The following is an 18,338-nucleotide window of genomic DNA, read 5'->3' as shown; positions in this document are numbered from 1 at the left end:
CCCTGAACATCGCTGTTATCCTGTTCTTTTTTCAAGGTGCCCAGATTTCAAATTGTTCAAACACACATGCTCTACAATTTGTGCAGTTAACACAATCATCACAGGGTCCTGAGGTGACATACATCCTCCTCAGTTTACAAAGATTACGGGATTAAGAGATTAAAGTAAAGACAGGCATAGGAAATGACAAGGGGAAGTGATAAGTGTCTATGAAATCTTCACAATTTATGTTCAGAGATTGCAGTAAAGACAGGCATAAGAAATTATAAAAGTATTAATTTGGGGAACTAATAAATGTCCAGGAAATCTTCACAATGTATGTTCTTCTGCTGCGGCTTCAGCCGGTCCCTCCATTCGGGGTCCCTGACTTCCCACAACACATGGTGAAACCCCGTCTCTACTAAAAATACAAAAATTAGCTGGGTATGATGGTGCACGCTTATAATCCTAGCTACTCGGGAGGCTGAGGCAGGAGAACTGCTTGAACCCAAGAGGTAGAGGTTGCAGTGAGCCGAGATTGTGCCACTGCACTCCAGCCTGGGCGACAGAGGGAGACTCTATCTTGAAAAAATAAAAATAAAAAATAAAATAATAAAAAAGCAGAAAGTGTCCAGGTATAATGGCTCATGCCTATAATCCCAGTGCTTTGGGAGGCCAAGGTGAGAGGATTGCTTGAGGCCAGGAGTTTGAGAACAGCCTGGGCAACATAGTGAGACCCCATCTCTACAAAAAATTAAAACTGAAAAAATCTAGCTGGGAGAATTGGCTCAAGTCCCAGCTACTAAGGAGGCTGGGGCAGGAGGATCACTTAAGCCCAGGAGTTCCAGGATGTGATGAGCCATGATTGGGTCATGGCTCCAGCCTGGGCAACAGAGTGAGATCCTGTCTCCCAAACAAACAAACAAACAGATAAAAAAGCCCAGGTAGCAATGAGAATGAGACTCACCCAGACAGGCACCCTGGGTGACCGCTCCTGGGGGTGCAGGTCATCCATTGTCCTTTGGTGGTGTCTCAGTCCAAAGGCAATTGTGACCAAATCACAGGGACAGATCAAGTCTCCTCAAAGTGGAGACTGGTGAAACTTTCCAAATCATGGCGGTAAGGCTTGTCTTGCATGTTACTGAGAACTTCCTCCTCTCTCTTGACTTTGCGGTCTGAGACCCAGTCTTACCTACATGTGTGTTTGGGGCAGGATGGGCAGAGACATAGCAAGAAAGGAAGTCACAGGGGTGTGTCCTACCCCAACCAGGAAGCAGGCAGCAGGGACTGCTGTGGGGCATGCCTGGAGGTTCTTCACCATCTGCTGAGCACCAGCATAACAATGGGACATTGGGACTGTCAACCTGCACTGTGCTGTTACCACCAACCAGACAACTGGCTTTCATGGTATTCACCCTGGGTTCTGGGGTCAGAAAGCACCCTAGGTGCTCAGGGCCTTCCTCTGAAGGGGTCACTTTTTCCTTCATTGTCTTGGGTGATGTAACAAGCTCTGCCAGACTGGAGGGAGCGAGACCAGGTGCCTGCAGTGAGCTACTGAGACGCAGGTGACAGGCACAGCAGTTGCATAATCAGGGAGCTTCCTGTGGTCATCTGAACTTTCAGGGAGGTTTTCTGGGGCTGGGTGTTCCTTCCTCATTCCCATTTACCTAACTACCTAATTTACCTTATTCCCATTTACCTAAACTGACCCATCCTTAGCCAGTAGGTCAGCACCCAGCAGAGGCTGCTCCCCAGGCACAACACTGTGAGGCTTGGGCACCTGGGCACAGTAACCACAGTGATTCCTGGAAGCCGGTGGGCATGCTATCCTGGGGCCATTTGAACTGGGAAAAGCTGTGTGAGTTCTTGGGGGCCAGCTTGCAGCTTTTTTGACTGGGGCCAGGTTGAAGATCTTCCTGGGAACCAGAGTCAAGAGTGGCCAGTTCCATTAAGCAGATAAAGCCCACCACTTTCTTGAGCTGCTTGACAACTGTACCAAAAAGGCACAAACCCACTGAGGATATTATAAAACATGAATACAGATATTTATTTTATTTTTGGTTTGGTTTTGTTTTGACTTTGAGACAGGGTCACCCATGCTGGAGTGCAGTGGTGCAATCATAGCTCACTGAAACCTCAACCTCCCAGGCTCAAGTGATCCTCCTGTTTCAACCCCCCAAGTAGATGGGACTACAAGCGTGCACCACCACGCCTGGCTATTTTTTTTTTAATTTTTAATAGAGACAAGGTCTTGCTGTGGTGCCCAGGTTGGTCTCAAATTCCTAGCCTCAAACAATCTTTCCACCTCGACCTCCCAAAGTGCTGGGATTACAGGCATGAGCTACCACGCCCGGCCATTGCCTTACAATTTTTTACTGACATCAGGTATTGTTAATCTTACAGTGTTGGATGCTGGATTTTTTTTTTTTATCTCTATACATATTATTGAATTTTGTTCTGGAATGCAGCTAAATAATAGCTTGATCCTTTTGGGCCTTGCTTTTAAGCATGTTTAGTTAGCATCAGAGAAGTATTTCATCTAGGGCGGGGCAGGGGTCTCCAAACCCCAAGCCATGAAACAATACCAGTCCATGACCTGTTAGAAACCAGGTTGCACAGCAGGAGGTGAGTGGCGTATGGGCGAGCATCACCGTCTGAGCTCCACCTCCTGCCAGTTCAGAAGTGGCATTACATTCTCACAGGAGCACGAACCCTATTGTGAACTGCGCATATGAAGGATCTAGACTGCACACTCCTTATTAGTGAGCCGAGATTGCACCACTGCACTCCAACCTGGGCAACAGAGCGAGGATCTGTCAAAAAAAAAAGAAAAGAAAAGAAAAGAAAAAAAAAGAATGTAGATAGCCAATAGGTTAAAAACAGTTTCTTAGGAAAACTGATCTTATGTTTCTGCCAAAACTTACTAACATGCTGGTAATGAACCAAAAAAGTAACAAAAGTATGCCAGTTCACAAAGTGTATGGAAAAGAAGAGCTCATATCCTTTAAAAGTAGAATGCTTACGTAGCTGGTTTATTTTCTTTGTTTTGCTTTGGTTTTTTTTTTTTTTTTTTTTTTTTCCCTTTTCTTTGAGACTGAGTTTCACTCTGTCACCCAGGCTGGAGTGCGGTGGCACGATCTCAGCTCATTGCAACCTCTGCCTCCCAAGTTCAAGCGATTCTCATGCCTCAGCCTTCCGAGTAGCCAGGATTACAGGTGCCTGCCACCATGCCCAGCTAATTTTTGTATTTTTAGTAGAGACAGGGTTTCACCATGTTGGCCAGGCTGCTCTCCAACTCCTGACCTCAAGTGATCCATCTGCCTCGGCCTCCCAAAGTACTGGGATTACAGGCATGAATCACTGCACCCGGCCTGCTTTGTTTTTTGAGAAAAGGTCTTGCTCTGTCACCCAGGCTGGAGTGCAGTGGCATAATCACAGCTCACTGCAGTCTCAAACTCCTGCGCTCAAGCCATCCTCCCGCCTCAGCCTCCCAAGAAGCTGGGACTACAGGTGGACACCACCATGCCTGGCTAATTTCTTTTTCTTGTGTATAGATGGGGTCTTGCTATATTGCCCAGGCTGGTCTCAAACTCCTGAGCTCAAACAATCCTCCCACCCGGGTCTCCCAAAGTGCTGGAATTATAGGTGTGAGCCACTGTGGCCAGCCCATTATTGTTGTCTTAAGAGTTATTTATGTATTTTAGATACTCCTTTATAAGTGTTTTGCAAATATTTTCTCTTAGTCTGTGACTCGTCTTTTCATTCTTTGTTTGGTTTTTTTTTTTTTTTTTTTTTTTTTTTTTTTTTTTTTAGACAGGGTCTTGCTCTGTTGCCCAGGCTGGAGTACAGGGGCACAATCCAGCTCACTGCAGCCTCTGAATTCTTTGGCTCAAGTGGTCTTCCCGCATCAGCCTCAGCCTCCCAAGTAACTGGGACCACCAGCACATGCCACCACACTCACCTAACTTTAAAAAATTTTGGGCCGGGTGCGGTGGCTCAAGCCTGTAATCCCAGCACTTTGGGAGGCCGAGACGGGTGGATCACGAGGTCAGGAGATTGAGACCATCCTGGCTAACACTGTGAAACCCCATCTCTACTAAAAAATACAAAAAACTAGCCGGGCGAGGTGGCGGGCGCCTGTAGTCCCAGCTACTCGGGAGGCTGAGGCAGGAGAATGGCGTAAACCCGGGAGGCGGAGCTTGCAGTGAGCTGAGATCTGGCCACTGCACTCCAGCCTGGGTGACAGAGCGAGACTCCATCTCAAAAAAATAAATAAATAAATAATAAATAAATAAATAAATTTTTTTTTTAGAGATGGGGTCTCTCTATGTTGCCCAGACTAGTTTCAAACTCCTACACTTGAGCAATCCTCCCGCCTTGACCTGCCAAAGTGCTGGGATTACAGGCACAGGCCACTGCACCCGACCTCATTCTCTTAACATGTTTTAAAGGTCTCAAATACATTCAGAATCCCCTGAAAAGATCATAGACCCATGGCAGATGTGGTGTCCAACTGATTTTCTTAAAAAATAGCAAAAAAAATCTCTACACAGGTAGAAGAATGGGCATATTTGGGGGAAATGGCAGCTGTTAAGAAACCAGACATCCAGGAGTCACACTGGCAATCCTTCCTCCAGGAAGCCCACCTGGATCCCATCAGCCCATGGCACTCTCTTCTGCCTCTCAATCCTCGACAGGTATGTGAAGCTGGCTTCAGCTTCTCCTGCACACCTATCTCAGTGGTGATCATTGTCCCCTAGGTCAGAGACCTGAGGCGCCCCTTGGATGTCTCCCTGGCTCCTCACACTCCCGAGACTCCATGCTGTCCTCAGCATCTCTCCCAAAACAGCTCTTCCTCACAGGTCCCTGTTTCAAAGTCCACCCCATCCAATCCCTGGGCCAGAGCCCTGAGCCTCACCCTGAATCCCCTCCCTTCTTCCAGTTCATCAAACTTATGACCCATTTACTCTGGCTCCTCCTCCCTTCCCCACAGCTCCACCCTGGCCCAGCAACTGTCCTCACCCTCCATCCCTCAATCTGCTCCAGCCTCCTCCCTGGGTACCCAGCTCTAGTCTCACCCCACCATCCTTCCCCCACTTGCTGACTCAAAAACTATTTATTTATTTTTGAGACACAGTCTTGCTCTGTCACCCAGGCTGGAACGCAGTGGCGGGACCTTGGCTCACTGCAACCTCTACCTCCTGGGTTCAAGTGATTCTCCTGCTTCAGCCTCCTGAGTAGAGTACCTGGGACTATAGGCACAAGCCACCATGCCCAGCTAATTTTTGTATTTTTTGTAGACAAGGTTCCACTATGCTGGGCAGGCTGGTCTCGAACTCCTGACCTCAAATGATTTGTCCACCTCAGCCTCTCAAGTGCGGGATTACAGGCGTGAAACACAATGCCCGGCCTAATTCAACAACTATTTCGAAAGCCAGGCTCTGAACTGGACACCAAGGAGAAAGTGATGGCCTAGGCAAGCACGCTGAGTGAAAGTTCCATAAATACTGCCTTTCCTCAGGGCCCGTCTTCCTCTGCTCTGGTCTCATACCCAGGCCCACAGCGCATCCAGCTCTCTGACCTGGCCCAGTGGGCTCTCCAGAACTCCAGCCCTACTGCTTTCTGGGCATCCCGCAGACCTCTCACACCTGCTGTGTCCCAAATTGACCCACCCCTGCTGCTTATTTTTACCATCCCTACCTGGTGGTGTGTCTGTCTCCCCACTGAACTGTGAGCTCTGTACAATAGGGACCAGGGCTGTCGTGGTCACCATATTGTCCCCAGCATCACCCAGCACAGAGTCAGCTCCCTGAGTTTATGGAATGGTGAGCACGAATGAATGGGAAAATGCATGCCAGGAAAATGTTAGGGCCATACTATCTGCCCCTACCCTCCACTCAGACATGGGACACCTGTTTCTGAAATCAAAGAGCAGTAAGTCCAGGATCTCATTGCCTGATTCCAGTCCTCCTAGGATGCAAGTCCTATTTTGTCAAGAAAATAAAGGGGGCGGGCACGGTGGCTTACACCTGTAATCCCAACACTTTGGGAGGCCGAGGCGGGAGGATCGCTTGATCCCAGGAGTTAAAGAGCCCAGAAGCTGAGACTAGCCTGGGCAACATAGTAAGATCCCATCTCTATTAAAATAAAAATGTTTAATTAAAATAAGAAGAAGAAAATAAAGGGAAGCATCAAGGTCTGTTTTTGCCTCTTTCGGGTTAGCTGGTAGTGAGCGAGAGAACGAGGGAAGGAGGGCGGGGTCGCCGTCTCTCCACGCCCCTTTTTTTTTTTTTTGAGACGGAGTCTCGCTTTGTCGCCCAGGCTGGAGTGCAGTGGCCGGATCTCAGCTCACTGCAAGCTCCGTCCCCCGGGTTCACGCCATTCTCCTGCCTCAGCCTCCGGAGTAGCTGGGACTACAGGCGCCCGCCACCTCGCCCGGCTAGTTTTTTTTTTTTGTATTTTTTAGTAGAGATGGGGTTTCACCGTGTTAGCCAGGATGGTCTCGATCTCCTGACCTCATGATCCACCCGTCTCAGCCTCCCAAAGTGCTGGGATTACAGGCTTGAGCCACCGCGCCCGGCCATCTCCAGGCCCTTTTCATTTCCACTCAAGGAGACCCACCTGGGAAGAGTGAGAGCCGCAAGACCCAACCTTACCACGCTAAGATGACTACGCAGCGCCGGAGCCCACTGTCTGCCCGGCAACCGATGACGTCACTGTTGGCGCGTCCGTGACGTCAGAGGCGGGCGCCACACTTGAAGAGGCTGAGGGAGGCGGTGGCGCAGCTGCGGCGCTGTCATGGAGCTAGCGCGGGAAGCCCGGGAACTGAGTTGCTGGGCGGCCGAAGAGATGGGGGTGCCCGTGGCGGCCCGAGCCCGGGAATCGACGCTGCGCAGGTGAGGACCGCTCTTGGAGTGAGAACTCCCCACCCTGGAGACTGAGTCTCCGGGAGTGAGAACTCCACCCCTCATTGAGGACTCGACCCATCGAAAGTGACCCGAGTTACTGAGGGCTCCCTGCCCTGGGAGGCTTCCCAGAGTGAGGTCCCTAGCACTGGTGAGGATCCTCCACGAGTTAGCGAAGACCCCTCTCCGTATGGAAATGGGATCTCCAGGCTGAGGCTGTCCCCGCAGCACCTCCCCTTCCCACCCTTACCCTAACCAAAAAGGACACTCAGGAGTTAGCCGTGGCCACCCCATCGGGGATTGAATCTGTAGGAGTGATGACCCACATCTGGCCATGAGATGGCACTTCCTGGCAGTACATCCCCCACCTCCACCTCTGAATGTGACTGGATAACCCTCTCCCAGGAGAAAGGGAGCACTCGCCACTCACCCCCACCCCCACCCCCAACCCCCGCCTTCCCGGGGAATGAGAATACCACCATACTTAGTGCAAAGATCCAGTCCCTACAAAAGCAATGTTTTACCAATTAGCCGGGTGTAGTGGTGCCTGCCTGTAGTCCTAGCTATTCTGGAGGCTGAGGTGAGAGGATCGCATGAGCCCAGAAGGTTAAGGGTGCAGGGAGCTATGATTGTACCACTGCACTCCAGCCTGGGCGACAGAGTGAGACTCTGTCTCTTAAAAAAAAAAAAAAAAAAAGGAAAAAAAAGTTTGGGCCTTCCCTCCCCAAGAAGTGAGAACTCCCTAATAAAGACTCCCTACCACCATCACCTTGGGAATGAGGATCCCACACGCTGTGTGCTGCCCCAGGCATACACTTACACACTGTCCCCACAGGCTGTGTCTGGGCCAGGGGGCTGACATCTGGGCCTACATCTTGCAGCATGTGCACAGTCAGAGGTAAGCTGGGCTAGAGTAGGGGAGGGGGCACAGGTGAGGTCCGTAGTAATTCCTCCTTTTGCCTCTGCACTGTAGGACTGTCAAGAAGATCCGGGGAAACCTACTCTGGTAACTGCTTCTTAAAGCTATCCCTTCCTATCTTCCCCACTCCCATCTAGCCCTGTCCTCACCACAGCATCACACCTGTTGCCCTCACTGGAAGCCCCCTCATCCACTAACTCTGGTCTCATTTTCCTAGGTATGGCCACCAGGACAGTCCACAGGTAAGAAGCATATGCTACAAGACTCTCTTTCATCCAAAAAATGATTTGTGGATCTCCTGCTCTAAGCCCAACCAGATGCTGGGTGATGCTGGGGACAATGGGTCACAAGATAGCCCTGATCCCCATCCTCATAGGGCTTAAAGTCCAGTGGAGATAGCATTAGCTCAGCTGGGAGTAGTGGCTTACACCTGTAATCCCAGCACTTTGGGAGGCTGAAGCGGGCAGATCACCTGAGATCAGGAGTTCGAGACCAGCCTGTCCAACATGGTGAAGCCCCATCTCTACTAAAAATAAAAAATTAGCCAGGTGTGGTGGCGCACACCTGTAATCCTAGCTACTTGGGAGGCTGAGGCAGGAGAATCGCTTGAACCTGGGAGGCAGAGGTTGCAGTGAGCTGAGATCGCTCCACTGCACTCCAGCCTGGGCAATGCAGTGAGACTGTGTCTCAAAAAAAGAAAAAATTATAAAGAGATAGTATTAGCTGGGGGCAGAGAGGTGGGACATGGATATGTAGCATCAAAGCTGCTGAGAAGAGATGAAGGGACAGGTTTGGAAGAGATGCTGAGGCCAGTGTAGGACCTAGTGGGTATAAGGGGCTCATATGACACCTAAGGGGAGGCTTCCAGGAGTCCTTGGGACTTCTAGGTGCAGGGCTCCAGGAAGAGATCAGTACTGGGACAAAGATGTTGTCACCAGCACAGACAGGAAACAGGAAACAGGCTGGAAGTGTGGGTAAGACAATCCTAAGAGGAAGGAGGGAGCCAGTACCCTAATGCTTCTGCATCAGACACAGAAACTGCTGAGCAAAAACCCTCTGCCACCAGCTGAGGAGCCTGGTACCCCCAAAAGACAGGCCAGGCTGAGCCCTGATCAGACCATGCATCTGACCCTGAATCTGATCCTCCCAGGTCCGTCGGAAGTTAGAGCTGGAAGCTACTGTGACCCGCCTGCGGGCAGAAATCCAAGAGCTCGACCAGAGCCTGGAGCTGATGGAGCGAGACACTGAGGCTCAGGGTGAGCCATGGGGCCAGAAAATGGGCAACAGAATGTGGGGCGGGAAAGGTGCTGATGGCCACCCTTGTTCCTCCTACAGACATAGCCATGGAGCAGGCACTTCAGCACACTCAAGACACCCAGCGTCGAGCTCTCCTCCTCCGGGCCCAAGCTGGGGCCCTGCGAAGACAGCAGCATAGGCTCCGAGATCCCATGCAGCGACTGCAGAATCAACTGAGGCGCCTGCAGGACATGGAGAGGTGGGCCTCAGAGACCACCCTCACCAGGCTGGGTGGCCAGACATTCTCTTAGAGGCCTCAGGGCTCTGCCCTGATCCCTTCTTGGGTTCCAGAATTCTCAATTCCCACCATTAGGATGGAAGGTCCATGAGGCCAGGAGGTTTTGTCATGTCAGTCACCTACATTTCCAGTGCCTAGAATGGTAACACCTGTATACCTAGAACACCAGCTCTGGGGAAACAGCCACAAACAGAGAACAAGTCCTTGCCCTCCTGGAGCTTACATTGTGACACGGAGAAGACAGATAGTAAATTAGGAACCAAACAGATCCTATCATTTCTGGTAGAGATGAGTGCTGTGAAGAAAAGCCTGTAATAGAAGGGAGAGGGAGATGCTGCCCTAGCGAGGGAAGGCCTCTGAGGAGGTAACACTGAAATGGGAGAGGAATTTCTGTGGAGAGGGAATAGCAAGAGCAGAGGCAGCATGCTCAGCATGCAGGAAGAGCAGCCAGGGGCCAATGTCAGCTCGAGTTTCTCAGGCAAGACTGAGAACCTGAGGAGGTGAGGTTGGAGGAGTGGACAGAGAACTGTGGATGATGTGTTGCGATTTTGCCCTGAGACTGGTTCATGCCCTGGCTTCGCCACTTAAAATTGAGTGACCTTAGGCTGGGTGCGGTGCTCACACCTGTAATCCCAGCACTTTGGGAGGCTGAGGCAGGCGGATCACTTGAGGTCAGGAGTTTGAAAGCAGCCGACAAAAATTAAAGTCAGGTGTGGTGGTGCATGTAGTCCCAGCTATTCAGGAGACTGAGGCAGGAGAATCACTTGAACCCGGGAAAAGGAGGTTGCAGTGAGCTGAGATCACACCACTGCACTCCAGCCTGGGCTACAAGAGCAAAACTCCGTTTAAAAAAAAAAAAATTAGTTGACCTTGGGCAAGGTATTTAACTTCTGTGTGCCTCAGATTCTAAGATCTGTGGAATGGCGATAACATTAATACCAAGCTTATCGGGTAGGCATGATCGTTAGGTGGAATCAATCATGTGAAGTGCTTAGAAAAGTGCCTGTTAACCATTGTTATTTTTCTGGGTTTTTTTTGTTTGTTTGTTTTTGTTTTGAGACAGAGTCTGGTTCTGTTGCCCAGGCTGAAGTGCAGTGGCATGATCACAGCTCACTGCAACCTCTGCCTCCCGGGTTCACACCATTCTCCTGCCTCAGCCTCCCCAGTAGCTGGAATTATAGGCACGTGCCACTGTGCTCGACTAATGTTTGTATTTTTAGTAGAGATGGGGTTTCAGCATGTTGCCCAGGCTGGTCTTGAACTCCTGACCTCAAGTGATCTGCCCACCTCGGCCTCCCAAAGCGCTGGGGTACAGGCATGACCCACCACACTGGGCCCATTGTTATTCTGAATGTGCTAGGGAAACATCACATTATTTTGGAGGGATCTGAGCAGGCACATGATCTTCCTCCGGTTTTAACAGGATCATTGACTCCTGGGTGTAGAACAGTCTCATGGGGCAAGAGCAGTGGAGAGGCTAATGTGATATTCCGGCTGGGAGGTGACAGTGGCCTAATCTGGATACGGCTCCCGGGATCTAGGCTTTGTGATTCCTCTGACTGGCCTTGCTGGCAGTGAGAGGAGATGGGGCACAGACATCTGTTTTCCCAGGGACCCCAGCCCCAACTGCACTTCTCCCTCCAGGAAAGCCAAAGTAGATGTGACCTTTGGATCCCTCACATCGGCAGCTCTGGGCCTGGAGCCTGTGGTCCTGGTAAGAGTCCCCGATCATGGGAGAAGGGGCAGGGAGCCTGGAGTCAGGCAGATGCCAGGGTCCCCCTCAGGTCCCTTCCTCTTCTCCCTAGCGTGATGTTCGAACAGCCTGCACTCTCCGGGCCCAGTTCCTGCAGAACCTCCTGCTTCCCCAGGCCAAGAGAGGCAGCCTCTTGTGAGTGTCCCTAGCCCCCAGAGACTCTGCAAAGAACCTGGGTTTTAAGAGGGGGGTGTCTCTTATTTATTAATTCCTCAGACACTGAGCTTCTGGGCTACGTTCTATAGAAGGGGACAGACTCATCACAGTGACAGCCAGGTGGTCAGGGCTGTTGGGGGAGTGAGGAGGCCTGAGAGGCTCTGGGCACCCAGAGGCAGTGCCTTTCCCAGCTAAGAAGAAAGGGAGGGGAGAGGTTCTCTGGTGAGGAGGCTCAGCTGGGGTGAAGGGTCCAGAGAGTGTCCCAGATGAACAACCCATGTAAAGGCCCCAAGGCTAGCAGGTTGGTATAATTGGGGAACTCAAGTCTAACAGGCATAGGGACGATGACAGGCCCTACCTTATAGGGCGGTGGTGATAACTAGAGGATAATTGACGTGTCTTGTAACATTTTCTGTCCCCTTACCCAACCCCACAGAACCCCTCATGAAGACCACTTTGGCGCTTCCTACCAGCAGTGGCTGAGCTCTGCGGAGGTGAGAGGGCAGGGCTCTCAGGAAAGGCACACCCTCCCACCCCATGATCAAAACTTAGGGTGCCAGGACCTAACTCTTGATGACAGCCCCATTCCCATGGGGTCTCAGCTCACAGCCCTGCCCCGATCCTGCCCTGACTTCACCCTCCCTCCCCCTAGATGCTGCTGACAAACCACCCCCCGGGCCACATCCTGGCTGCCTTGGAGCACCTGGCTGCAGAGCGGGAGGCAGAGATTCGGTCCCTGTGCAGTGGGGATGGGCTTGGTGATACAGAGATATCCAGGTGTGGGGCAGGGTATCCCTACAGTTGGGGAAGGCCGCATGAGTGCGTGAGCTGGGTAGCCTCAGGACCTGGCCCAGCCACCTGCTGACGGGGTGGAACTGAAACCCACTGCCTGGTGGGGTGGCAGGACTGATACTGGCCACCCTCGAGTACCAAGGCAAGGCCACCGCACAGCTCCCTCAGCAGCTCTTTCCCCACCCCAGACCCCAGGCCCCGGACCAGTCAGACTCCAGCCAGACCCTGCCGTCCATGGTTCATCTCATCCAGGTGACCCCAGGGCTCACCTCCCCACCGCATTCCAAGACTTCCTCAATCCCCTCACCCATGGATCATACCCTGGGTGTACCCTGACTCTGTACCCCCCTTGCAGGAGGGCTGGCGGACTGTGGGTGTGCTGGTCTCCCAGCGGAGTGCCCTCCTGAAGGAGCGGCAAGTCCTGACCCAGCGCCTCCAGGACCTGATGGAAGAGGTGGAGAGACGCGTCCTGGGATCCAGTGAGAGGTGAGGGGCTCCCCGAGCAGGGGCCTCTAGGCCATCTCGCTTCTGAGTATCTCAGCCCAATGGACTTTTTCAGCCCCTGTGGCTCCCATCCCTGCCTCTCCCTGCGGTTTTTCTCCCTGGTTTATTGTCCCTTGTGTGGCTCAGTCACCCTCCTCCCCTTTGCTCTCCTCCGCTTGCCCTGCAGGCAGGTGCTGATACTGGGGCTTCGGGGCTGTGGCCTGTGGGCGGAGCTCAAGGCCCTGCGTGCTCAGAGCCAGGAGCTGGAGGATGCAGCCGGGCATCGGCAGCTCCTGCTGAGGGAGCTACAGGCCAAACAGCAGCGGATCCTGCACTGGCGCCAGCTGGTGGTGAGAGGCTGGGCCCGGGAAGAGGTGGCAGGGCCTTGTGGAGGGCCAGAGGGGAGGCTTGAAAACTGGCTAAGAACTGGACCTGATCCCAGTACGGTAGCACATGCCTGTGGTTCCAGCACTTTGGGAGGCAGACGTGGGAGGATCACCTGAGCCCAGGAGTTCAAGGCTGAAGTGAAGTGTGATCACACCACTGTACTCCAGCCTGGGTGACAGAGCAAGATGCTGTCACTTAAAAAAAAAAAAAGAATGCTGTCAGTTAAAAAGTAAGAACTGGGCCTCCTAGGCAAGAGCCCAGGTGAGACTCCCAGGCAGAAGCAGGACCTAAGTAGAGAGGTGCACTAAGGCTGGGAGCTGGGAGGAGTGAATCTCAGGGTATCCTGGTTCCTCAGGAGGAGACCCAGGAACAGATCCGCCTGCTCATCAAGGGAAACTCAGCCAGCAAGACCCGCCTGTGCCGGAGCCCGGGGGAGGTGAGATGGGCATTGGGCTGAGGTCTGGGTAGGGCTGGATCTGCCAAGATGGGGCTGAGTGGACGTGGGCTGCCCCACCCATCCCTCGCCTTCCCCGCAGGTGGTAGCTCTGGTCCAGCGAAAGGTGGTCCCTACATCTGAGGCAGTGGCACCACAGAGCCAGGAGCTGCTGCGCTGTTTGGAAGAGAAAGTCCGGCATTTGCCTCACATTCTGTTGGGCACGCTGCTGCGGCACAGCCCTGGAGAGTGAGACTGGGGCCACCCCACCCCTGCCCTGCTTCCTGCCATGGGTGACTGTCGCTCCCTGAACCTCCTCAAAAAAGATAACCCCAGACCCCCAGTGTTCCCAGGCTGCCAGACCTCACCCTTGGGTCGGCAGCCCTGGTCTTGGCATCCTAGGCCCCAGACCCACCTTGAAGTTCCTGGGCCCCTAGAGCCTCCAGAACTCAAGGCCTCCTCTCAGTCCCCACCCAACCCAGACTTCTCCCCACCCCTAGGTTGAAGCCTCTGCCCACAGTCCTCCCGTCCATCCACCACCTGCACCCCGCATCCCCAAGGGGCTCCAGCTTCATAGCACTGAGCCACAAGCTGGGGCTGCCCCCAGGGAAGGTGAGTGCCTGTCTCCTGTGACTTGTCTCCCCAGCCCCGCCCCAGATGACCATCCTTCCCTCCCCTTCTAGGCCTCAGAGCTGCTCCTGCCGGCAGCTGCCTCTCTTCGCCAGGACCTTCTGTTCCTGCAGGACCAGCAGAGCCTCTGGTGCTGGGATCTACTCCACATGAAGAGCAGCCTGCCGCCAGGCCCTCCCACCCAGGGTAGGCCTGCCCTGCCGCCCCATCCAGCCTCCCCGCCCATTCCCACTACCAACAGCCTCCACAAGTCCTTACCAGCAACCCCGTTGCTTACACAGTGTCCACTGTGTGCTAAGGGCTTTAAACATTCTCCCTTCTTTCATCTGCACAGCAGTCCCATGAGGTAAGTGCTGCTGTTCTCTCCATTCTACAGAGAAGGGAACTGAGACGCAGAGGTTAGTAGGTTGCCCAAATGGCAAAGCTGGAATTTGAATCCAGGTGGTCTGAAATGGGTCCGTGCTCCCCACCACTAAGCCACACTGCCCGTCGACTTTCCACGTGTTCATTCATCACCGTCACGTAGTATACCTCAGCAGTTCAAAGCCTGGGAATCCTCTCTGCCCTGTCTCTTCCTAACTGTGCGGCCTGCCTGTGCCTTAGCTTCCTCTTCAGTGGAGTAAGCATAAAGCAATGTCTTACCCAGGTGCTGGGCAGATTCAGGCAGGGGACCCGCACAGGGCACTGAACATTGTCTGCTATGCAGGAAGCACCCTGCGTCTCCAGTGTGATTAGCATCATTGTCTGTGTACACACGTAGTCTCTTGGAGTCATGACCATGAGGAAAGGGACTTTAAGACCCCCAGTTTACAGATGAGGATACTGAAGGTCAGAGAAGTTCGTTAATTCCTGGATTCACTCACCAAATACTCACTGGGTGTCTGCCAGGTGCCGGCCCAGATGGCTTGATGGGGAGTGAGGAGAAAGGTCCCCACACCAGGGGTTTCCCCAGGGGTTTCCCCAGGATGGAAGTAAAGAGTAAAGAATGAAAGGATAAATACATGGAAGAGGAGAATTGATGAGAAATGAACTGGCAGTGCCAGCAGCACTGGAGGAAGAGACTGTGTTCAAGCCTCTGAGTTTGGGGCTCCCTGCCCTCCACTTCTCCACGGGAGCAGTGTGCAGGAGCAATGAGAGCAGCCCCAGACCCTGCATGGCCTCTGCCCACCACGGCCTCTGCCCACCTCAGCCTCTGCCTACCATGCCTTCGACCCACCGTGCCCTCTGCCCACCTCATGTGTTTTTTGGTTTTGTTTTTGTTTTTTTGAGACAAGGTGTCATTCTGTCACCCAGGCTGGAGTGCAGTGGTGCCATCCCGGCTTACTGCAGCCTCAACCTCGGGCTGAAGCCATCCTCCTGCCTCAGCCTCCCGAGTAGCTGGGACCACAGGCATGCACCACCACGCCTGGCTAATTATATATTTCTTGTAATCATGGGCATCTTGAACTCTGCACATCTATCATGGAACTCCTGGTTCTCTCTACTCCAAAGAACAATATTGTTCCTCCTCTTCTTGTTTCCTCCCTTGTTAAATTATCTCACCCTCCTTATCCAAGTGCTGCACCCAGAAACCCAGGAGTCATCCTGAATTTCCCCATCTCCCTAATCCCCCCACCCCCACCAGCTTCAACCTCTTAGCAAGCCCTAAGGGTCCCATCCCCAGAGTTCTCCCGGCCCTCTGCCCCACTAGCCTACAGCTCCAGTAATTCCACCTGACAGCAGACGGAGCTGAAGAAAGAGCCAGTGTCATGATTAAGGTCACAGAGCAGGGATGGGATGGGGTCAGGATTCAGACCCAGCTTGTCTGATCACGCTGCTCGTCCACACTTGCTGAGCTGGGCCTGTTCTGCGCACATGGAGAGGGAGTAGGCCCAGTCCCAGTCTCAGAGGAAAGCACCACTAGGGTGAAGCTAGAGCAGGTGGAGGAGGAAGCCTTGGGGCGAGGAGTGTTGGAAGGGCCTCCAGGAGGAAAGATGCTCTCTACTGTGGGCCCTGGGAATCGGCCAGGTTTTGCCACATCATGAAACTCAAATACCTACTGAAGAGCTTGGACTCTGCCTTGGGGGTACTGGAGAACCTTGGAGGGTTCCAGACAGGAGGGAGAGCGTCAGATTTAGGCTTCAGGAAGATCACTGTGCATAGTGCAGAGGGTGAGCCAGAGCAGGAGACCGAGGCCTAGAGCAGAGGAGAGGAAGAAACGCTCAGAAGACTGAGCGGACAGGCCATGGAGATTGATGGGCTCTCAGGGGTAGGGAGGAAAGCATCCAGAAAGAGGCCTGGGTGGGGCCGGGGGGGGTGGTGTGGACTGCCTTTGAGATGAGAACCTGGGAGGAGGGGACAGGTCCTCATCTCAAGGGCAGTCCCTCAGAAGGGGACTTCCAGGCTAGGAAGAGGAGACAGACTCATCATTAGTTTGTGGGAAATGCTGAGGTCAAGACTAGGGGACTGGAGACTTGGGGACATTGCTGTAAGGTACCAGCGAGCCAGAGGACTCAAAGCTGCCTCCCGGCTTTCTCACCCTCAGAGCTGCTGCAGATCCAGGCATCCCAGGAAAAACAGCAGAAAGAGAACCTGGGGCAGGCTCTGAAGAGGCTGGAGAAGCTGCTGAAACAGGCGCTGGAGAGAATCCCTGAGCTGCAGGGGATCGTGGGGGACTGGTGAGAGGGGAACGTGCTGTGGGTGGGAAACAGAAAAGTTAGGACTCAAGCCGGGGGGCTGGTGAAAAGGAGCAGGCCATGGTTTAAGGGGAGGCCAGCGAGGGTCTGGAGTGCCAGGCCTTCCCTTTGATGCCATGCCCTTCCCCAGGTGGGAGCAGCCAGGCCAGGCTGCCCTCTCTGAGGAGCTCTGCCAGGGCCTGTCCCTGCCCCAGTGGCGGCTGCGCTGGGTTCAGGCCCAGGGGGCCCTGCAGAAGCTGTGCAGCTGAAGAGTGTTCAAACAGAAGCTGAGAACTTGACACTGTTCACCCCAACACCTCACCTCCCCCAGGACATTTGGAAGAAAGTGGCGCCAGGATTCCTCGGCCATCGTCCCCACCCGCACCTGCAATCCCCTCACGTGCTGTTCTGCTGCCCCGCTCAGCTCCCTGGCCCCTGTCCTTTCATCACTTTCATTCTTAGCAAAAAGTAATTGAGCACCTCCTCTAGGCGCTGGGGAGTCCACACTGAACAAAAGAGCCAGAAGGCCCTGTCTTCCAGCAGTGGAGTTCTAGGGCAGGGAGACAGAGTTTACAAGATAAGGAAAATATATATGTAGTATGCTGCAGGTTAACTGCTGTATGGAAAATCCAGCAGGGGGTGGGAGGTGTGATTTGAATTGAGGGCCACACTGCCCAGGCCGCACTCCATCAAGGGGTGAGCAGGAGCGACAGGATGGCTGAGGAGGAGCTTGCAGCTCAAGGCAACAGCACATGCAAAGGCCCTGAGCCAGGATGTGCTGGAATAAGGGCCGTTGAGGGAGACAGTATAGGTTGGGGATAAGGAATGTATTAAAAGATGAGAATGACTTCTAGTTTGTATAGTTTCTTTTTTTACATGTAAATCAGCCATTTGGAATTTATCCTACCACATGGATCCAATTTTGTCTTATTTTACATATATCCTAGTAGCACTTACTGAAATTCCTAGTCAGAGTGGCAGTTGCCTCTGAGGGAAGGTGGGCGGCTGGGATCAACTGAGGAGGAGACACAGAAATGTCCTAGCTGATGGGAATGTGCTGTGTTGAGAGCAGTGGAGGTGATGCAGGTATAGAGATTTGTCAGAGCTCATTTAGCTGTAGTCTTAAGGCCTGTGCATTTTACTGCATGGGTTACTCAATTTATGAAGCAAAGCCTTATGCTTTTGAGATGCCACCTTTTTATGTGCTAAATTTCCATGTTTAATTGGGTTATATCTGGCTTCTCTCCAGAACTGCTTTGTATCTAACCCTCCATGTGCCATTCCCACAGTAGCTTAATAGAAAGGTTTGTGACACATTGTCATATCTGTTTTTGTTTTCTTTTGGTTTTGTTTTTGAGATGGAGTCTCACTCTCTTGCCCAAGTTGGAGTGCAGTGGCGTGATCTCAGCTCACTGCAACCTCCACCTTCCAGGTTCAAGCCATTTTCATGCCTCGGCCTCCCCAGTAGCTAGAATTACAGGCACGCACCACCATGCCCAGCTCACTTTTGTACTTTTAGTAGGGACGGAGTTTCATCATGTTGGCCAGACTGGCCTTGAACTCCTGATCTCAAGTGATCCGCCAGCCTCAGCCTCCCAAAGTGGTAGGATTACAGGCGTGAGTCACCGCACCCAACCACATTGTCATATCTGAAATGGCTAGATGCTCTTAGGTGCTCTTCTTTTTCTTTTTCTTTCTTTCTTTTTTTTTTTT

At 52.8% G+C, this 18,338-nt stretch overlaps 1 protein-coding gene across 3 annotated transcripts; it reads left to right on the top strand.

Moving 5' to 3' along the window:
* The first annotated feature begins 1,242 nt into the window (after positions 1-1,242).
* On the top strand, positions 1,243-17,947 carry HAUS5 (HAUS augmin like complex subunit 5). Of its 3 annotated transcripts, XM_030912618.1 has the most exons (21): positions 1,243-1,386; positions 4,533-4,676; positions 6,592-6,875; positions 7,720-7,782; positions 7,858-7,890; positions 8,021-8,045; positions 8,954-9,059; positions 9,139-9,298; positions 10,982-11,051; positions 11,143-11,225; positions 11,683-11,740; positions 11,899-12,023; positions 12,227-12,290; positions 12,394-12,524; positions 12,709-12,871; positions 13,264-13,344; positions 13,445-13,590; positions 13,842-13,953; positions 14,025-14,157; positions 16,496-16,628; positions 16,777-17,947. In XM_030912618.1, the coding sequence occupies exons 3-21, from the start codon at positions 6,778-6,780 to the stop codon at positions 16,892-16,894; spliced, it is 1,902 nt and encodes a 633-aa protein (XP_030768478.1). In that variant the 5' UTR covers positions 1,243-1,386; positions 4,533-4,676; positions 6,592-6,777; the 3' UTR covers positions 16,895-17,947. The 3 variants fall into 3 exon arrangements, with proteins under 3 accessions (XP_030768478.1, XP_030768479.1, XP_010367588.1); XM_030912619.1 differs by lacking the exon at positions 4,533-4,676 and having other exon boundaries at positions 1,260-1,386; XM_010369286.2 differs by lacking the exons at positions 1,243-1,386; positions 4,533-4,676 and having other exon boundaries at positions 6,443-6,875.
* The last annotated feature ends 391 nt before the right edge of the window (positions 17,948-18,338 follow it).

The sequence above is a fragment of the Rhinopithecus roxellana genome, chromosome 12, assembly GCF_007565055.1.
Source record: "Rhinopithecus roxellana isolate Shanxi Qingling chromosome 12, ASM756505v1, whole genome shotgun sequence".
NCBI lineage: Eukaryota > Metazoa > Chordata > Mammalia > Primates > Cercopithecidae > Rhinopithecus > Rhinopithecus roxellana.
This window is presented reverse-complemented; position numbering and strand designations above follow the sequence as displayed.

Bases quoted from the DNA above. Each gene is read 5' to 3' on its own strand.
- HAUS5 (XM_030912618.1), top strand. From the start codon at position 6,778: ATGGAGCTAGCGCGGGAAGCCCGGGAACTGAGTTGCTGGGCGGCCGAA. The intron at 12,024-12,226 runs GTGTGGGGCAGG...TCCCCACCCCAG, and splicing joins GGTGATACAGAGATATCCAG to ACCCCAGGCCCCGGACCAGT. The intron at 14,158-16,495 runs GTAGGCCTGCCC...TCTCACCCTCAG, and splicing joins GCCAGGCCCTCCCACCCAGG to AGCTGCTGCAGATCCAGGCA.